The 20,526-nt window shown below is 37.8% G+C and overlaps 1 protein-coding gene across 1 annotated transcript in view; it reads right to left on the reverse strand.

The window, feature by feature from the left end:
• The window catches only part of DOP1A (DOP1 leucine zipper like protein A), a 91,856-nt gene that overhangs the window by 38,793 nt on the left and 32,537 nt on the right, over positions 1-20,526 (reverse strand). Inside the window, exons 12-16 of the mRNA XM_060168349.1 lie at positions 20,150-20,383; positions 6,860-7,481; positions 5,958-6,232; positions 4,713-4,865; positions 1,091-1,191 (exon numbers count right to left, since the gene is read on the reverse strand). Of these exons, the coding sequence (XP_060024332.1) occupies positions 1,091-1,191; positions 4,713-4,865; positions 5,958-6,232; positions 6,860-7,481; positions 20,150-20,383 (1,385 nt within the window). The remainder of the gene's footprint in view (positions 1-1,090; positions 1,192-4,712; positions 4,866-5,957; positions 6,233-6,859; positions 7,482-20,149; positions 20,384-20,526) is intronic.

Raw genomic sequence — 20,526 nt, forward strand, 5'->3', positions numbered from 1 at the left:
AGAAAAAAAAAACCCTTAGACAATTAGTCTTGTTTTAGCAACATATTACTGTTCACATCACCAAATACTGAACCATCTGCAAGTCAACACTACTTTCATGTTGGTCTGTGCCCCACTGCGCCCATTCTCTTTACCAGTTGAAAGCAATGTGCTTAATTCAAGGTGAAAGGTGTGGAGGTATAGTTTGGAATCAGACAACCTAAGATTCAAATCTGGGCCATCCACTTCACCTCGTGTATAACGATCTTCGGCAAATCACTTAACTTCACTGGGGCCTTCACTGCCTCACGTGATGAGGACAGGCGGTCATTAAATTACAGATGGTATTTGTAAAGCACCTAGGCCCAGGGACCCGTTCATTACAGGGGTTCAACAGCAGACCGTTTTAAAATGGTGATGCTGCGTGAAATCACCAGCTGAAATAACATCCAGTAGAGTCCACATCTGATCCTGAGTGGGGCTTCAGTGTAGTTAGATTTGGGGCCACCTCTATGAGACTTGCTGGTGAGACTGCTATCTATGCCAATGTATGTAAATTTACCTATAAATGGCATCTCCTTGGAAGTTACTGCAAATCTCATATTTGGGGTATGGGTCATCTATGTAGTCTAGACAAACTCTCAGGCAGTTAACTACAGATTGTTTTAATCCATGGAAGCGCTTTGTCAGTATTTTTGCTGTAGATTTTAAGGTCTGGTTCAGGCAGAAGACTGAGAATGATTACTAGAGAAACACTTATACAATCTACTGTTTATATGAAATTTCACTGAATGTGAACTCAAGCAGGCTGTATCTGTTGCTGTAACCCTGACACCTAGAATGGCTCCTGGCACACAGAAGTAACTTGATGAAGTCATCCAATGAAAGGAAGGGGCACTGGGTGCTCCAGAGCATGAAAGGTGAAAATCTGTTAGATAAATGAAAATGCCATGTCTTTTAATACAGCTTAGATTTTAAAAAATAATTTATAAATTCTCTTTATAAAATCGCAAGTTGCTCTCTCCTATCCCTGCTCTCTCTCCCCTACCAAATAGGCCAGGGGATTCACGAAAAGAAACATTAAGATATCAGAATATAAAATGTAACCAACCTGTCAAAAGACCGTGCAAAAGATGAAGACTTATTTATATGGAGGTCCCTCGTTAGATGCCAAAGAACTGCAAATTTTGCATGTGCTTCCATCCTTATTTTCTGAGGATGAATATGAGAGATTATTTTATTATTCTTTGAAGGTATTAAGTGATTTTAGTATGAACAAAGTAGTTATTTAAGACAGAGTATTATGTTGTATTATGTTCAATGTTCACAGAACTCCAACACCCGATGAAATAAGCTGTGTTTTTTATGGAAGTAGAAAAGTGGAAAATACTTAAATATATAAAGAAATATTAAACCTAAAGGATCATCTCATGCTGCCACATAAGTTATTATTTAGTTTAGGTAATCAGTTTACTAGATTATTTTATAACAGGGGATGGAAAAACCTAATAATGTGCATGTTATGATATCTGAGTATAGGAAGCACTTTCCCCCTCATTTTAATATATAAGTACACAGTAGTCAAAACCAATTTTATGGCACTATATACTTTGCTTTTGCTCCCAGAAATTACACATTAATCCCAAATGAATTTATCAACACCTAAAAAGCTGGTTTATTAGATTAAAAATTTTAAGGACCTAAAAAAATTATTTCTACAAGAAAAATATTATATCATTTTTGGGATTATTTGGAAAAGATTAACTGTTAAGATAACAATGGATAGAATAATGGAAAAATAAATTATTTAGAAAGACCAGTATTTGGTATTAGATAATGAAAATGTGTTAATGGAAATCACATAGAAATTGTTCTTGGATTGAAAGAATCAATATTGTGAAAATGACTATACTACCCAAAGCAATCTACAGATTCAATGTAATCCTTACCAAATTACCAATGGCATTTTTTACGGAACTAGAACAAAAAATCTTAAAATTTGCATGGAGACACAAAAGACCCCAAATAGCCAAAGCAATCTTGAGGGGAAAAAAATGGAGCTGGAGGAATCAGACTCCCTGACTTCAGACTATACTACAAAGCTACAGTCATCAAGACAATATGGTACTGGCACAAAAACAGAAATATAGATCAATGGAACAGGATAGAAAGCCCAGAGATAAACCCACACACCTATGGTTAACTAATCTATGAGAAAGGAGGCAAGGATATACAATGGAGAAAAGACAGCCTCTTCAATAAGTGGTGCTGGGAAAACTGGACAGGTACATGTAAAAGAATGAAATTAGAACACTCCGTAACACTATACACAAAAATAAACTCAAAATGGATTAAAGACCTAAATGTAAGACCAGACACTTTAAAACTCTTAGAGGAAAACACAGGAAGAACCCTCTATGACATAATTCACAGCAAGATCTTTTTTGACCCACCTCCTAGAGTAATGGAAATAATAAAAAAAATAAACAAATGGGACCTAATGAAACTTAAAAGCTTTTGCACAGCAAAGGAAACTATAAACAAGATGAAAAGACAACCCTCAGAATGGGAAAAAATATTTTCAAATAAACGAACGGACAAAGGATTAATCTCCAAAATATATAAACAGCTCATGCAGCTCAATATCAAAAAAACAAACAACCCCATCCAAAAATGGGCAGAAGACCTAAATGGACATCTCTCCAAAGAAGACATACAGATGGCCAAGAAGCACATGAAAAGCTGCTCACCATCACTAATCATTAGAGAAATGCAAATCAAAACCACAATGAGGTATCACCTCACACCAGTTAGAATGGGCATCATCAGAAAATCTACAAGCAACAAATGCTGGAGAGGGTGTGGAGAAAAGGGAACCCTCTTGCACTGTTGGTGGGAATGTAAACTGATACAGCCACTATGGAGAACAGTATGGAGGTTCCTTAAAAAACTAAAAATAGAATTACCATATGACCCAGCAATCCCACTACTGGACATATACCCTGAGAAAATCGTAATTCAAAAAGACACATGCACCCCAGTGTTCACTGCAGCACTATTTACAATAGCCAGGTCATGGAAGCAACCTAAATGCCCATCGACAGACGAATGGATAAAGAAGATGTGGTACATATATACAATGGAATATCACTCAGCCATGAAAAGGAACAAAATTGGGTCATCTGCAGAGATGTGGATGGACCTAGAGACTGTTATGGAGAGTGAAGTCAGTTAGAAAGAGAAAAACAAATATCGTATATTAACACATATATGTGGAATCTAGAAAAATGGTATAGATGAACTGGTTTACAGGGCAGAAAGAGAGACACAGATGTAGAGAACAAACGTATGGACACCAAGGGGGAAAGTGGCGGGGGGGGTGGTGGTGGTGGGATGAATTGGGAGATTGGGATTGACATGTATACACTGATGTGTATAAAATGGATAACTCATAAGAACCTGCTGTATAAAAAAAAATAAATAAAATTTTAAAAAAACAGAGAAAAAGAAACTGTAATATTCCAAAAATTTTATAGTCTTCCTCCAGCATTTGTGGAATCCTTCAAGTAAAAGACCCCTGAAATCGGGATTGCGACTGTCTAAACTGTTTGTGATAGGTTAGAGGAGCACCTGCTTTTTCTGTGGGCCTAATAAATGTTTTTCCAGTGAAGCCTGTGTTTGTACATCAACCAACAGAAACATGTAAATAAAAGTAAGTAATAACAGATAGTTTTTTCCATGGATATATCTTTATTCAGAGCTTAGTATTTCTTTAAAATGAAATGTTATACAAGTAAACAGGTGTATAATTTGTCCTAGATTTATACTTAATGTAAAGCAAATTACTGCACTGAAATACAAGGCTCTATTTAAAATTTTCTGAACAATTCTGAAAGAGTGTGTTGAAGTAAAATTAGAATTTTAACAGTTTTCTTGGAATAAGCTTTTCAGTCCTCTCATTTACTCCTTCATTTGCCAGGTCCCCCTGCCAAATGCTGCATTTACTCTACACAATGTCTTTTTGAACATAACCCATTCAATCTCACTAGCACTGAGAACTTTTCAAAATGAGGGCAATCCACTTCTAAAAGCTGTTCAATAAAATCTTCTTAAAATTAATGTTAGAGAGCAGATACAGGAAGACCACAAACTTCATTAAGTTACCCTGAACAGGTCAATCAGGATGATCGTTCTAGTTTCTTCTCAGGCCCAGTCATGACTCAGCCATCTTTACTCTAACTGACGTATGTATCACACTTCATATACATTAGGATACAAAATCCTTATTTTGGATGTTTATTATAAGGCAAATAATATAATCTCACATACTAACACTCTATAGCTTATAAATGTCATTTCACATATATTAGTTAATGTATCCACCAGTTTCATAACTGAGGCCACCGAATACATCTTTAAACAATCCAAGAACTTGGACCACCAACAACTTTAATCATCACTCCCCACAGGTGGTATCCTGAACCAAGAAATAAACCCAGCATTTGATTTTGGGTTCCTTGATTTTTCACATTACTGACGCTTATGTAAAGAACTTTCCTCTAAAAAGAATAGAACATATGTATTTTAAAGATTTGATGATCACTGAATGAATTCATATTATCTCTTATTCAGATACTAGATGAAATAATTTTCCTAGAGTTTCCTTAATTTACCTTTTAGTATAATACGAGCAGGAGGTAGGGTGGGCACAGGATAAGAAGAGAAGAATTTACCTTATCTTTATGGGTCAACTGCTGACTTATAACATCCTCACAGATGCTAGAAGAAGGAACCAAGTTATGTAATTGATAAAACAGTTCCACACTCTTCTGGTGGTGCTGAGGTGTCCCATCTCCCATCTGGTTCCACAATGTTAAAGCTACATGCTATTAAAAAAAGATGTAAAAGTCACAGTTACAAAATTGCAAATGGAAACTTATTTAACAGACATTTCCTATTAGGTACAAACAAGCCTCTGACTGCCAGACCTAGAAGGTCTTAATACTCATTATGCCACTGGAATGAGATTTAAAAGTGCAGCTTTCCATCTGTTCACTTTCTGGTCCAGGCTTTTAGAACCTCTTATGATAGTCCTTTAATTATATTTACCTTAAACAGCAGATATGTAATCACTTTTTACAGGGTCCAGATGAGACCCCATTTCACTATTTTAGAGATGTTTAGTAAAGTGATGCTAGAATATGTTATCTTTAAGAGGATATAAATCCCACATTGAAGGCACTGTAACGTTTACAGTTATATGCTGCAAAGTGATATATAATTCATAGTCCAAATATGCAAACTACTTAAAACGTACAAAATAGGTTGTATGTATTTCAGTGCTACATGTGTTAACACAGCACTTGATGATCTATGACAGCATTAATAAAAATGCAAGTCATCAGGGTTCACCACAACATTGTAGAACCCAACTCTAACCTAGCAGGAGGAACTATCTAGAGGGGCACAATAACTTGAAATTACATTAAAATTAAAAAAAAATTTTATATATAGTCTACCTGCTTAAGTCAAATATACTTGATGTTCTTTCTATGTAGAGGATATCATATGTACTGTTGTGACAGAGATCAAAGACTGCATTTTTTTTGAATGACATCATACATCACAAATGAGCATCAGACAATTCAGAGTCAGAAAACCTTTTCTGGGTGTTTTGGAGAGCTGAGGTTGCACTCTACGAGAAGCAAAAGTGTCACAACCACTTTATCTGGAAATACATTTTACTGTATAAATGAACTTTTCTCTTTACCCTAATACTCCCCTCATCCTTATCTTTTTTCTCCTCACAAAACTGGGGAGAAGACCGGCCAAGCAGCACTGATCAAGTGTGGTGTCTTTTCCTATATGGTATGATATTAAGAGGTGTTTAATTAAGCCTGATTATCTTCTTTAAAATCTCTGCTATGCAGATTAGCTCAAGTGTCATCTTAGTCATGAATGTATTCCTTAGAGCTCACCTTGAAAAATTCAGTCTTCTCAGCTATATATCTCAGATTGCCCGGAGTGAGGGGAGGTCTAATAACCACAGCTACTCTTCCCTGGTTTGGACTTAAGGGTTGTGCAGGCTCCACACTGTTGATGTTTTCCCCAGTGACCATGGCCACCGACTGAGTCAACCCTACCAGATCCATCACTAGTGAAATCGCAGCGCTCTGCACACTGCAATCACTTGCTTGGAGGCAAGCGGTCATCAGCGTCTGGAGCCACAGTGGAGGCTGCACGTGCTCCCAGTCTGAAACGAAAGCCGGAAGCCAACACGGTCCATCACACTGAACCTTTCACGCACCCTCTACCTTCCAAGTTAATTTCAAAACACAAAGCACTTCTACCAAATAACTTTAGGCCTTGCTCGGTGAACAAAACCATGGTTTCTCACTTAGACTAGAGCTTCAAGAAAATAAAGCAGCAACAGGAATTTCATAAGAATTTTTTAATATGTATTTTTCTTATGCAAGTCATACAACCTATTTTCTGTCCTAAAAAAAGTTTAGTAATCAATTAACATTATGTAGTACTCACTGTACTATGTGTGTGTACTATGTATGTGTGTGTGTGTATGTCTGTGTGTGTGTGTGTATATATATATATATATATATATATAAATAAAAATTTAAATGAAGGTAATCACATATGATGCTAGTCATAATAAAAGAAATCAGGAAATTTTCCAACATATCAATCTCCCCATAATGACAGTATTTCACTGAAAAAACATCTACAAATTAAAATAAAAGTTTTAAAAATTAACAGGCTAAAAGAAATCCCAGTTTTAATATCTGAGCATTCCTTAAAATAAAGGGGGAGGGGAAAGCATGCCATAAAAAATATTTTTAAATAAATAAAACAGAGATGACCTTACCAGTCTCTGATTTTTCAGAACATAACTCTGAAGTATGGTTCCCCTCAGCAATGTAAACTGGGAAGCTTGAGCACTCCAGGAAGAGCTGACAGGCAGCAAGGAAGGCAGAAAGGTATTCTTTTGAAGTTTTCTGTTTACTTATGTTTCTCTCTTTTACACCACTATGGGAATCCCTGTCCCAGTCTGAAGTCTCTCCTAGCTCTCGACTAAGATCCCCTTGATGCTCTGTAGCCAAAGCCTGAGAGAAAGAGTTACTCTGAATGATGTAGAGGTTGATAAGTCTGGTGAGAAACTGTTGGACATACTCCAAGCAGCACTGCATTGCAGTTTTTTGCGCTGTCTTCCCACTTTGGGGTGCTGTCCCCTGAGTGACTAGGGAAGGGGGCTGGATGATAGTTTCTTCAGATCCCACAGTGGAGGCCGTTTCTGTTTCAGATGATGTGCTGCCAATTGGGATGGCAACTGCCTCCGGTCCCTCACTCAGTTCTCTGTCGATGTCATCAGTTCGGTCTGCTTGATATTGTATGAACTCAGTGAATCCACTCTCTGAGGAGCGACTACTTGGTGGATTTTCTCCATCTTCAAACACTTCAGTAGGATTTTCAAGAGAAACTGATAATACCTGGTAGAGTGTAAAAAGAGCAGAAGGCTGAGTAACTAAATGTATTATATTAGAAATTAAAATTAAAAAGTCACATTTTGAAGGAAGTCAGCTTTAGATTTGACTTATTCACAACCTAATTCACATTTCACAACTTAATCTATACATATATATATGTGTGTGTGTATATATATATATATATATGGTTTTGTTTTGTTTTGTTTTGTTTTTTGCGGTATGCGGGCCTCTCACTGTTGTGGCCTCTCCTGTTGCGGAGCACAGGCTCCGGACGCACAGGCTCAGTGACCATGGCTCACGGGCCCAGCCACTCCGCGGCATGTGGGATCTTCCCAGACCAGGGCATGAGCCCACATCCCCTGCATCAGCAGGTGGACTCTCAACCACCAGGGAAGCCCTAATCTATATATTTGGTTGAATCTTAAAAAAAGAGTTTCTACAATTGATTCACATATCTATGCTAATAGGAAATACTGATACGGTTCTAATTAATACATTAATATAAAGCTATTCAATAAATATTTATTATTTGCTATATGCATAACTTAAGCTTAGGTTCTTGAGGACAAAATACGTATATGTAAAACTCTCTAGGATCTACATCCTTGTTTTCAAACTGCTAATAATTTATTCAATCTACTTCATGAAATCACTTTCCTAATGTCTAAACAATGCATGGAATGCGACATGTAAGATTAAAAAAATGACATTTTAAAAACTAGAAATAGGGTAACCTTCAAAATGGCAGAGAAGACATGGAGATCACCTTCCTCCCCACAAATGCATCAGAAATACATCTACATGTGGAACAACTCCTACAGAACACCTACTGAATGCTGGCAGGAGACCTCAGACCTCCCAAAAGGCAAGAAACCCCCCACGTACCTGGGTAGGGCAAAAGAAAGAATAAACAGAGACAAAAGAATAGGAACGGGACCTGCACCTCTGGGAGGGAGCTGTGAAGGAGGAAAGGTTTCCACACACTAGGAAGCCCCTTCGCGGATGGAGACTGCGGGTGGCGGAGGGGGAAGCTTCAGGGCCGCGGAGGAGAGCGCAGCCACAGGGGTGCGGGGGGCAAAGCGGAGAGATTCCCGCACAGAGGATCAGTGCCGATCGGCACTCACCAGCCCGAGAGGCTTGTCTGCTCACCCACCGGGGCGGGCAGGGGCTGGAAGCTGAGGCTCGGGCTTCGGAGGTCGGATCCCAGGGAGAGGACTGGGGTTGGCTGCCTGAACACAGCCTGAAGGGGGTTAGTGCACCGCGGCTAGACAGGAGGGACTCCGGGAAAAAGTCTGGACCTGCCCAAGAGGCAAGAAACCATTGTTTTGGGGTGCGCGAGGAGAGGTGATTCAGAGCACCGTCTAAATGAGCTCCAGAGAAGGGCGGCACGAGCCGCGGCTATCAGCGCGGACCCCGAGACGGGCATGAGACGCTAAGGCTGCTGCTGCCGCCACCAAGAAGCCTCTGTGTGAGCACAGGTCACTATCCACACCTCCCCTCCCAGGAGCCTGTGCAGCCCGCCACTGCCAGGGTCCCGTGATCCAGGGACAACTTCCCCGGGAGAACGCACAGTGCGCCTCAGGCTGGTGCAATGTCGTGCTGGCCTCTGCCGCCGCAGGCCCACCCCACAGCCGTGCCCCTCCCTCCCCCCGGCCTGAGTGAGCCAGAGCCCCCAAATCAGCAGCTCCTTTAACCCTGTCCTGTCTGAGCGAAGAACAAACGCCCTCCGGCGACCTACATGCAGAGGCGGGGCCAAATCCAAAGCTGAGCCCCGGAAGCTGTGAGAACAAAGAAGAGAAAGGGAAATCTCTCCAGGCAGCCTCAGGAGCAGCGGATTAAACCTCCACAATCAACTTGATGTACCTGCATCTCTGGAATACCTGAATAGACAATGAATCATCCCAAACTGAGGAGGTGGACTTTGGGAGCAACTGTAGACTTGGGGTTTGCTTTCTGCATCTAATTTGTTTCCAGTTTTATGTTTATTTTATTTTAGTGTTTAGAGTTTATTATCACTGGTAGATTTGTTTATTGATTTGGTTGCTCTCTTCCTTTTTTTAATATATATATAGATATTTTCTCTTTTTGTTAGTGTGTATGTGTATGCTTCTTTATGTGATTTTGTCTGTACAGATTTGCCTTTACCATTTGTCCTAGGGTTCTGTCTGTCTGTATTTTTTTTGTTTGTTTTTTTAGTAGAGTTCTTAGCACTTGTTATCATTGGTAGATTTGTTTTTTGGTTTGGCTGCTCTCTTCTCTTTTCCTTTTTTTTTAATTACTTTTTAATATTTTTACTTTTTTTATTTTAAAAACTTTATTTTATTCTTTCTTTCTTTCTTTCTTTTCTTTCTCCTTTTGCTTCTAAGCCGAGTGGCTGACAGGGTCTTAGTGCTCCAGCTGAGGGTCAGGTCTGAGCCTCTGAGGTGGGAGAGCTGAGTTCAGGATGCTGGTCCACCAGAGACCTCCCAGTCCCACATAATATTAAACAGCGAAAGCTCTCCCAGAGATTTCCATCTCAGTGCTACGACCCAGCTCCACAAAATGACTAGCAAGTTCCAGTGCTGGACACCCTATGCCAAACAACTAGCAAGACAGGAAACCAACCCCACCCATTAGCAGAGAGGCTGCCTAAAATCATAATAAGTCCACAGACACCCCAAAACACACCACCGGACATGGTCCTGCCCACCAGAAAGACAAGACCCAGCCTCATCCACCAGAACACAGGCACCAGTCCCCTCCGCCAGGAAGCCTACGCAACCCACAGAAACAACCCTACCCATTGCGGGTAGATACCAAAAAAAACCGGGAACTACGAACCTGCAGCCTGTGAAAAGGAGACCCCAAACACAGTAAGTGAAGCAAAATAAGAAGACAGAGAAATACACAGCTGATGAAGGAGCAAGGTAAAAACCCACCAGACTGAACAAATGAAGAGGAAATAGGCAGTCTACCTGAAAACGAATTCAGAGTAATGATAGTAAAGATGATCCTAAATCTTGGAAATAGAATGGAGAAAATACAAGAAGTGTTGAACAAGGACCTAGAAGAACTAAAGAGCAAACAATGATGAATAACACAATAAACGAAATTAAAAATTCTCTACAAGGAATCAATAGCAGAATAACTGAAGCATAAGAACGGATAAGTGACCTGGCAGATACAATAGTGGAAATAACTACCGCAGAGCAGAATAAAGAAAAAAGAATGGAAAGAATTGAGGACAGTCTCAGAGACCCCTGGCACAACATTAAACACACCAACATTCGAATTATAGGGGTCCCTAAAGAAGAGAAAAAGAAAGGGACTGAGAAAATATTTGAAGAGATTATAGGTGAAAACTTCCCTAATATGGGAAAGGAAATAGTCAACCAAATCCAGGAAGTGCAGAGAGTCCCATACAGGATAAATCCAAGGAGAAACACGCCAAGACACATATTAATCAAACTATCAAAAATTAAATACAAAGAAAAAATATTAAAAGCAGCAAGGGAAAAGCAACAAATAACACAGAAGGGAATCCCCATAAGGTTAACAGCTGATCTTTCAGCAGAAACTCTGCAAGCCAGAAGGAAGTGGCAGGACATATTTAAAGTGATGAAAGGGAAAAACCTACAACCAAGATTACTCTACCCAGCAAGGATCTCATTCAGATTCGATGGAGAAATTAAAACCTTTACAGACAAGCAAAAGCAGAGAGAATTCAGCACCACCAAACCAGCTTTACAACAAATGCTAAAGGAACTTCTCTAGGCAGGAAACCAAAGAATAGGAAAAGACCTACAATAACAAACCCAAAAAATTAAGAAAATGGGAATAGGAGCATACATATCGATAATTACCTTAAATGTAAATGGATAAAATGCTCCAACTAAAAGACACAGACTGGCTGAATGGATACAAAAACAAGATCTGTATATATGCTGTCTACAAGAGACCCACTTAAGACCTAGGGACACATACAGACTGAAAGTTGAGGGGATGGAAAAAGATATTCCATGCAAATGGAAATCAAAAGAAAGCTGGAGTAGCAATTCTCATATCAGACAAAATAGACTTTAAAATAAAGACTATTAGAAGAGACAAAGAAGGACACTACATAATGATCAAGGGATCGATCCAAGAAGAAGATATAACAATTGTAAATATTTATGCACCCAACATAGGAGCACCTCAATACATAAGGCAAATGCTAACAGCCATAAAAGGGGAAATCGACAGTAACACATTCATAGTAGGGGACTTTAACACCCCACTTTCACCAATGGACAGATCATCCAAAATGAAAATAAATAAGGAAACACAAGCTTTAAATGATGCATTAAACAAGATGGACTTAATTGATATTTATAGGACATTCCATTCAAAAACAACAGAATACAATTTCTTCTCAAGTGCTCATGGAACATTCTCCAGGATAGATCATATCCTGGGTCACAAATCAAGCTTTGGTAAATTTAAGAAAGTTGAAATCGTATCAAGTATCTTTTCTGACCACAACGATATGAGACTACATATCAATTACAGAAAAAATCTGTAAGAAATACAAACACATGGAGGCTAAACAATATGCTACTAAATAACCAAGAGATCAGTGAAGAAATCAAAGAGGAAATCAAAAATACCTAGAAACAAATAACAATGAAAACACTATGACCCAAAACCTATGGGATGCAGCAAAAGCAGTTCTAAGAGGGAAGTTTATAGCAATACAATCCTACCTTAAGAAACAAGAAACATCTCAAATAAATAACCTAAACTTACACCTAAAGCAATTAGAGAAAAAAGAACAAAAAACCCCCAAAGTTAGCAGAAAGAAAGAAATCATAAAGATCATATCAGAAATAAATGAAAAAGAAATGAAGGAAACAATAGCAAAGATCAATAAAACTGTAAGTTGGTTCTTTGAGAAGATAAACAAAATTGATAAACCATTAGCCAGATGCATCAAGAAAAAAAAGGAGAAGACTCAAATCAACAGAATTAGAAATGAAAAAGGAGAAGTAACAACTGACACTGCAGAAATACAAAGGATCATGAGAGAAGGCTACAAGCAACTATATGCCAATAAAATGGACAACTGGAAGATATAGACAAATTCTTAGAAAAGCACAACCTTCCGAGACTGAACCAGGAAGAAATAAAAAATATAAACAGACCAATCACAAGCACTGAAATTGAGACAGTGATTAAAAATCTTCCAGCAGGGCTTCCCTGGTGGCGCAGTGGTTGAGAGTCCACCTGCCGATGCAGGGGACATGGGTTCGTGCCCCGTTCTGGGAAGATCCCACATGCCGCGGAGCGGCTGGGCCCGTGAGCCATGGCCGCTGAGCCTGCGCGTCCGGAGCCTGTGCTCCGCAATGGGAGAGGCCGGAACAGTGAGAGGTCTGTGTACCGCAAAAAAAAAAAAAAAAAAAAAAATCTTCCAGCAAACAAAAGCCCAGGACCAGATGACTTCACAGGCGAATTCTATCAAACATTTACAGAAGAGCTAACACCTATCCTTCTCAAACTCTTCCAAAATATAGCAGCGAACGGAACACTCCCAAACTCATTCTACGAGGCCACCATCACCCTGATAGCAAGGCCAGACAAAGATGTCACAAAGAAAGAAAACTACAGACCAATATCACTGATGAACATAGATGTAAAAATCCACAACAAAATACTAGCAAACAGAATCCAACAACACATTAAAAGGATCATACACCATGATCAAGTGGGGTTTGTCCCAGGAATGCAAGGATTCTTCAATATACGCAAATCAATCAACGTGATACACCATATTAACAAAATGAAGGAAAAAAACCATATGATAATCTCAACAGATGCAGAAAAAGCTTTTGACAAAATGCAACACCCATTTATGATAAAAAACCTCCAGAAAACAGGCATAGAGGGAACTTACCTCAACATAATAAAGGCCATATATGACAAACCCACAGCCAACACTGTTCTCAATGGTGAAAAACTGAAACCATTTCCACTAAGATTAGGAACAAGACAAGGTTGCCCACTACTCAGCACTATTATTCAACATAGTTTTGGAAGTTTTAGCCACAGCAGAGAAGAAAAAGAAATAAAAGGAACCCAAATCAGAAACGAAGAAGTAAAGCTGTCACTGTTTGCAGATGACATGATACTATACATAAAGAATCCTAAAGTTGCTACCAGAAAACTACTAGAACTAATCAATGAATTTGGTAAAGTAGCAGGATACAAAATTAATGCACAGAAATATCTTGCATTCCTATACACTAATGATGAAAAACCTGAAAGTGAAATTAAGAAAATACTCCCATTTACCACTGCAACAAAAAGAATAAAATATATATGAATAAACCTACCTAAGGAGACAAAAGACCTGTATGCAGAAAATTATAAGACACTGATGAAAGAAATTAAAGATGATGCAAATAGATGGAGAGACATACCATGTTCTTAGATTGGAAGAATCAACATTGTGAAAATCACTCTACTACCCAAAGCAATCTACAGATTCAATGCAATCCCTATCAAACTACCAATGGCATTTTTCACAGAACTAGATAAAAAAATGTCACAATTTGTATGGAAACACAGAAGACCCTGAATAGCCAAAGTAATCTTGAGAACGAAAAACGGAGCTGGAGGAATCAGGCTCCTGGACTTCAGACTATACTACGAAGCTACAGTAATCAAGACGATATACTACTGGCACAAAAAGAAAAATATAGATCAATGGAACAGGACAGAAAGCGCAGAGGTAAACACGCACACATATGGTCACCTTATCTTTAATAAAGGAGGCAAGAATATACAATGGAGAAAAGACAGCCTCTTCAATAAGCGGTGCTGGGAAAACTGGAGAGCTACATGTAAAAGAATGAAATTAGAACACTCCCTAGCACCACAAAAAAATAAACTCAAAATGGATTAAAGACCTAAATGTAAGGCCAGACACTATAGAAGTCCTAGAGGAAAACATAGGCAGAACACTCTATGACATAAATCACAGTAAGATCCTTTTTGACCCACCTCCTAGAGGAATGGAAATAAAAACAAAAATAAACAAATGGGACCTAATGAAACTTAAAAGCTTTTGCAAAGCAAAGGAAACCATAAACAAGACGAAAAGACAACCCTCAGAATGGTAGAGGTAGAAAATATGTGCAAAAGGAATCAAAGGATTAATCTCCAAAATTTACAAGGAGCTCATGCAGCTCAATATCAAAAAAACAAACAACCCAATCCAAAAATGGGCAGAAGACGTAAATAGACATTTCTCCAAAGAAGATACACAGATTGCCAACAAACACATGAAAGGATGCTCAACATCATTAATCATTAGAGAAATGCAAATGAAAACTACAATGAGGTATCACCTCACACCAGTCAGAATAGCCTTCATCAAAAAATGTACAAACAATACATGCCGGAGAGGTTATGGAGAAAAGGGAACCCTCTTGCACTGCTGGTGGGAGTGTAAATTGATACAGCCACTATGGAGAACAGTATGGAGGTTCCTTAAAAAACTAAAAATAGAACTACCATATGACCCAGCAATCCCATTACTGGGCATATACTCTGAGAAAATCATAATTCAAAAAGAGTCATGTACCACAATGTTCATTGCAGCTCTATTTACAATAGCCAGGAGATGGAAACAATCTAAGTGGCCATTGACAGATGAATAGTTAAAGAAGATGTGGCACATATATACAATGGAATATTACTCAGCCATAAGAGGAAATGAAATTGAGTTATTTGTAGTGAGGTGGATGGACCTAGAGACTGTCATACAGAGTGAAGTAAGTCAGAAAGAGAAAAACAAATACCGTATGCTCACACATATATATGGAATCTAAAAAAAAAAAAAAACTGGTTTTGAAGAACCTAGGGGCAGGACAGGAATAAAGACACAGACGTAGAGAATGGACTTGAGGACAAGGGGAGGGGGAAGGGTAAGCTGGGACGAAGTGAGAGAGTGGCACTGACATATATACACTACCAAATGTAAAACTGATAGTTAGTGGGAAGCAGCTGCAAGGCACAGGGAGATCAGCTCAGTGCTTTGTGACCACCTAGAGGGGTGGGATAGGGAGGGTGGGAGGGAGACACAAGAGAGAGGAGAAATGGGGATATATGTATATGTATAGCTGATTCACTCTGTTTTACAGCAGAAACTAACACACCATTGTAAAACAATGATACTCCAATAAAGATGTTAAAAGAAAAACAAAAACTAGAAATAAAATCTAGTAAGTCTTCTATTTGGGACCCTATGAAGTGAAACTTCTGTCTGAAATATGTAAACTACTATTTAAGTGTTTGCTATTAAGCTTACATTCTTTCAACAAGCAGTTACTGAACCGACATTATTTCCCACATTAGATATTTGGAACAAAAGGAACTGTTTATAATCTAGAGGAGAAGAGACAATTACAGTACAAACAAAAAATGAACCAGCTACTGAAGTAGAATAACTTCATCGTTATTAATGATAATGATTAACTGTTCCCTCTCTATAAGGTAGGGTGAGTACAGTCATCAAGCACACTTTGTCTTAGTTTAAGTAAACAAAAGCTATACATATCACACACTCCTTCGGTGACTGTGCCACAGCATAATTTGAACTTGAGTAAGAGCACTGAAACGTGATCTTATGGAAGATCGCTGAAGATACACACACTAAATGCTCTGCTGCTACAAAGCTGGGCCTCACCTGGTGTTCTCTGCCTCAGTGAATGACACCACCCTTCATCAAAACAGGAAGGCAGAAATCTAGGGGCGATTCTTGGCACCTTCTCCACCTCTCCTCCACACTTTCCTTACATCCATTCCAGTACAGTGGTCAACAGTGCTGGCCATGAGTCAGCTAAGAGTCTGCCACTTTCCCGCTTGGCAAGTCACTGAACCTCTCCGAACCCTGGCAAGTTACTGAACCTCTCCAAACCTCCTAATCTATGTAATTGAGATGGCAAATTCCCACATTTTACAGTTGCGATGAGGATTAAGTAAGAGTGTAGAACCTGCCACTTAGTAAATCTTCAATAAATGTTAGTGATCACTCATTACCCTACCAATGCATTACTACAGCTTATTGATTTTTCCTCCCCAATATGTGGCTGATCCGTCCATTTCTGTCTTTACTCCCCCATCTTGTAAGTACATGTTACCACCACCTCTCATCTGCACTACTGCAGGTCTCCCCACATCCATTTCTGTTTCTCAGATCCATACTCCACACTGCAGCCAGAGTAATTTTTCTTTTCTTTTTTTTTTAACATCGTTATTGGAGTATAATTGCTTTACGCTGTTGTGTTAGTTTCTGCTGTATAACAAAGTGAATCAGCTAAACGTATACTTATATCCCCTCCCTCGGACTAATTTTTCAAATACACAAATCTGATTATGTCACTTGCTTTTCTCCCTTCGGTGTCTTCCCATTGCTCTCAAGATAAAGAATAAAAGCCTTAGTACAGTGAAAAGGCTCTGTAAGACTTGGCCCCTCCCTACCTCAGCAGCAGCATGTCCCCTCCCTGTCTGCACAGCACTCCTTTTTGCCTAGAGTCTGTGCAAATTCTCCTTCCTCTGTCAAGGGCTCTCTTCTTCCTACCTCACCCGCCCGGATTTCTCTAGAGCTTCACTCAAACAATCCGTCCTCAAGAAAGCCTTTCGTGGCCCCCAATCTAGGTCTGATCACCCCTTTCCCACATTCCTAACACTCCATTCTTTCCTTCATACATTTATCACAACTATAATTAAGTATGCAATTATTTGTTTAATATATGTCTCCCAAGCAGAAAGAAGGGGCCAGGAAGGGCAAAGTTCACCTAGGTGTGCCTAGTTCACTGCTGGATACATAGAGTGGGTGCTGAACAAAGAGAGGTTGTTTTCTCTATTTCAAAGGTAAGAAAACTGAGGCTCAGGGAAGTTCAAAACAAAACTCGCCCAAGGTCATAGCAAATAAACTTAGTAGGTAGAAGAGCTCAGATTAGATGATTCTAAACTTCATCCTCCTTTCACCACAGCAGATCACTGTCTCTATAACAGCATGAGAACTTTTCACATTACAATGCCAAAGTTTAGAGGCAACAGAACTGAACTTGTCGATTTTTCTCCTTTGAAATTAATAATTAAAAAAAAATAAGTCTTATTTAAATGGTAAAATTGTCATTAGCTTATTATTATTTCTGTATCGTCTTTCTCATATAAGGATTATAAAACAATGGATGATATTACATTAATAGAATTCATGCTATAAATTCAGTTACACCTGCATACATTTATAACAGTTGTATGGTCTATATTATGGAACTATAGTTCAGATTATTTTATAGTAAAATATCTTTCTGAAAATAGAAAGGAATTACATTTGGGTATAGAGATGCAATACACTGATTTTACAAAAATGTACTAAGTGCATGGAGAAAAAATTAAGATTTATAATTTTTAAAAGAATCATTCCTTCAATTACAATTTCAAAAAAAGGAATACTGAAAATACTCTCAGCTTTCAAATATGATCAATATTAGACATCTCAGTGAAGATAATACCATTGTGCTTCAGTAAAAAATAGAAAAGAACATAGAAACCCTGGGAACAGGCAGGAAGACCAAAGGATGAGGGGGGGGGGAAGCATATCTAAGGTTAATCAACGATTATATTAAAAAAGTGTATTATTTAATTCTTTCATTTAATATGAATGGGTGTTCCCATTTACTTTACCTGTAACCACCGATAAAGTGCCTCCAGATGTTTTCTACATAGTAAATATTCACATATTTGAATATGTTATTGAGAAACTGCTAAGGTCCCTCCCCTACTTTCACTAATCTCATTCAAATAAAAACCAAACCAATAACAGCTAATATCTATTTTAGTTTTATTCCTAAGATCCTAGAGGCATAAATTAAGGGAAAACAGCACTACAAAATGAACTGTCCAACAATAGAATCAATATCTGTCACATGTAAGTAATAAGCAGGTAGGAAGGAAAATAAGACAAACTAGTTTTAGTTTATGTGGGATAATCCTGGGATATATTTAAATTGTTTGAGGGTAATGTTCATTTCATACATGAAAGGCAATATATTTAGAAGGTCCAAGAAAAAAGTTCTAGGGTTAAGACTTGATGGAAAAGGCTGTATGAGATCATCCTGATAATGTATTTTGCCTGGCTGACAAAATTAAAAAGCAACTGAAAAAAAAGTAAGGGCAACTATACAACCACAGAATTTAGGTAATAACCTTATATGCTAGAAATTTTTAAATCTTGTTTTTGACATAGTGCCCCTGTGCCTAAATTCAACGGAATTACATGATTCTGTGAATGTTTTCATTACTATTTACTAAAAAGTACATGTAATATTATAAACCTGAAAGCTTTTAAATTTCTGATTTTTCCACACCCATTTCATAGGTATTTAAATATGTTACTAGTGCCAGACATTAAAATTATAGTTGACTCTGAGCAATGAAGGGGTTAGAGGTACCGAACCCCTATACAGTCAAAAATCCACATGTAACTTTTGATACCACCAAAACTTAACTTCTAAAAGCTTACTGTTGTCTGGAAGCCTTACTGATAACATAAATAATATATTAAAACATATTTTGTATGTTATATGTATATCTATGTATATTTTATGCATTCATGACACACCTAACTTTTTCTTAATTTTTGTGATTTTTCTAGGCTGTGCAGTTTGTCTGAGAGTTTTCTCAAATCTCCAAAAGAGAGTCACAAATCTCCAAAAAATTTTCCAATACAATTATTGAAAAAAAAATCTACATATAAGTGGACCCACTCAGTTCAGACCTGTGTTGCTCAAGGGTCAACTGTGTTACAATTCTATTCAACATCATAAAGTAAGCATTAAGAATCTGGAAGACTGAGGAGAGCAAAAAGATTCTGGATTTCAAGAAGAACATGTCAAAAACTTAGTGTATATATATGAAAAAGACCAATAAAGTTTGGATTATAAACCTGCTGCTTAATAGGATAGTTACTAGCAACATGTGGCTATTGAGCTCTTGAAATGTGGCTGATCTGACAAAGAAACTAAATTTTTTAATGCAATTAATTTTAATTAAAAATTTAAAAGTGATCCTTAATTTAGTTCTGAGAAAACTTTTAAGTATGTTTTGAACAACCTGGGTATGAGAATTTAATTTTTTAAATGTAAATTTTATGAAATTAAGTATAGATCAAGTACTTCTAATAAAAATTTAGTATTTGAATGTGCTGTAAGTATAAAATACACAGTGGAATTTTGAAGACAGTACAAAAAAAGAATGTAAAATATCTGACTAGTATTTTTTTATGTTACATGTTTTATATTGATTACATGTTGAAATGGTAATATATTAGCTCTAATGGGCCAAGTAAAATACAATTAAAATTATTTTCACCTGTTCTATTTTTTTTTTTTTACTGTAGCTACCAGAAAATTTTAAATTATATATGTTGCTTGTGTTATATTTCTTTTGCAAAGTGTGGATATAGACAGTTAAATTGCACTAGAGCCAAAAAAAAGCCTACAAGATGGTCTACTGCCACAACACTGGGAACTAGGAAAGACTGACGAATATTTAAATGAATATGTGTTAAGTGATGTTAGTTAGAAACTGTTCTGCCTTGAAGAAATATAATTGGTCTAGTACCAAAAATAACAGCAAAACGTTACCTTTTTGTCTTCCCACTCCTTGACTGAGTTGTTCTGCCCATTTGGAAACTGCAACACACCTCCAGTGCTGGCAGATAACAGAGGAGGTTGAACCTTGCTAAGGATCTTTGAGCAAAGCCTGAGAGAATCTGTGAGTTCAGTCAAGTGCAATGTCTGGAGGTGGCTTGTCAGAGCAGATATCATCCTGAGCAGCAACTGGGGCAAGTGTTCTGTCTGGATTTCAATATAAGTCTCCTGAAAATAAAAGCGAAATGACAAAAGTTTATACAGTGTATAACTCCAAAGTTATGTTATTTAATTTTTAATTTATTAATAAATAAGAAAAAGAAATAATTTTACTCATTTTATATGTACCATGCTCTTAATTAACATTGTAT

Source organism: Lagenorhynchus albirostris, chromosome 12 (genome assembly GCF_949774975.1).
Source record: "Lagenorhynchus albirostris chromosome 12, mLagAlb1.1, whole genome shotgun sequence".
In the NCBI taxonomy this organism is placed as follows: domain Eukaryota; kingdom Metazoa; phylum Chordata; class Mammalia; order Artiodactyla; family Delphinidae; genus Lagenorhynchus; species Lagenorhynchus albirostris.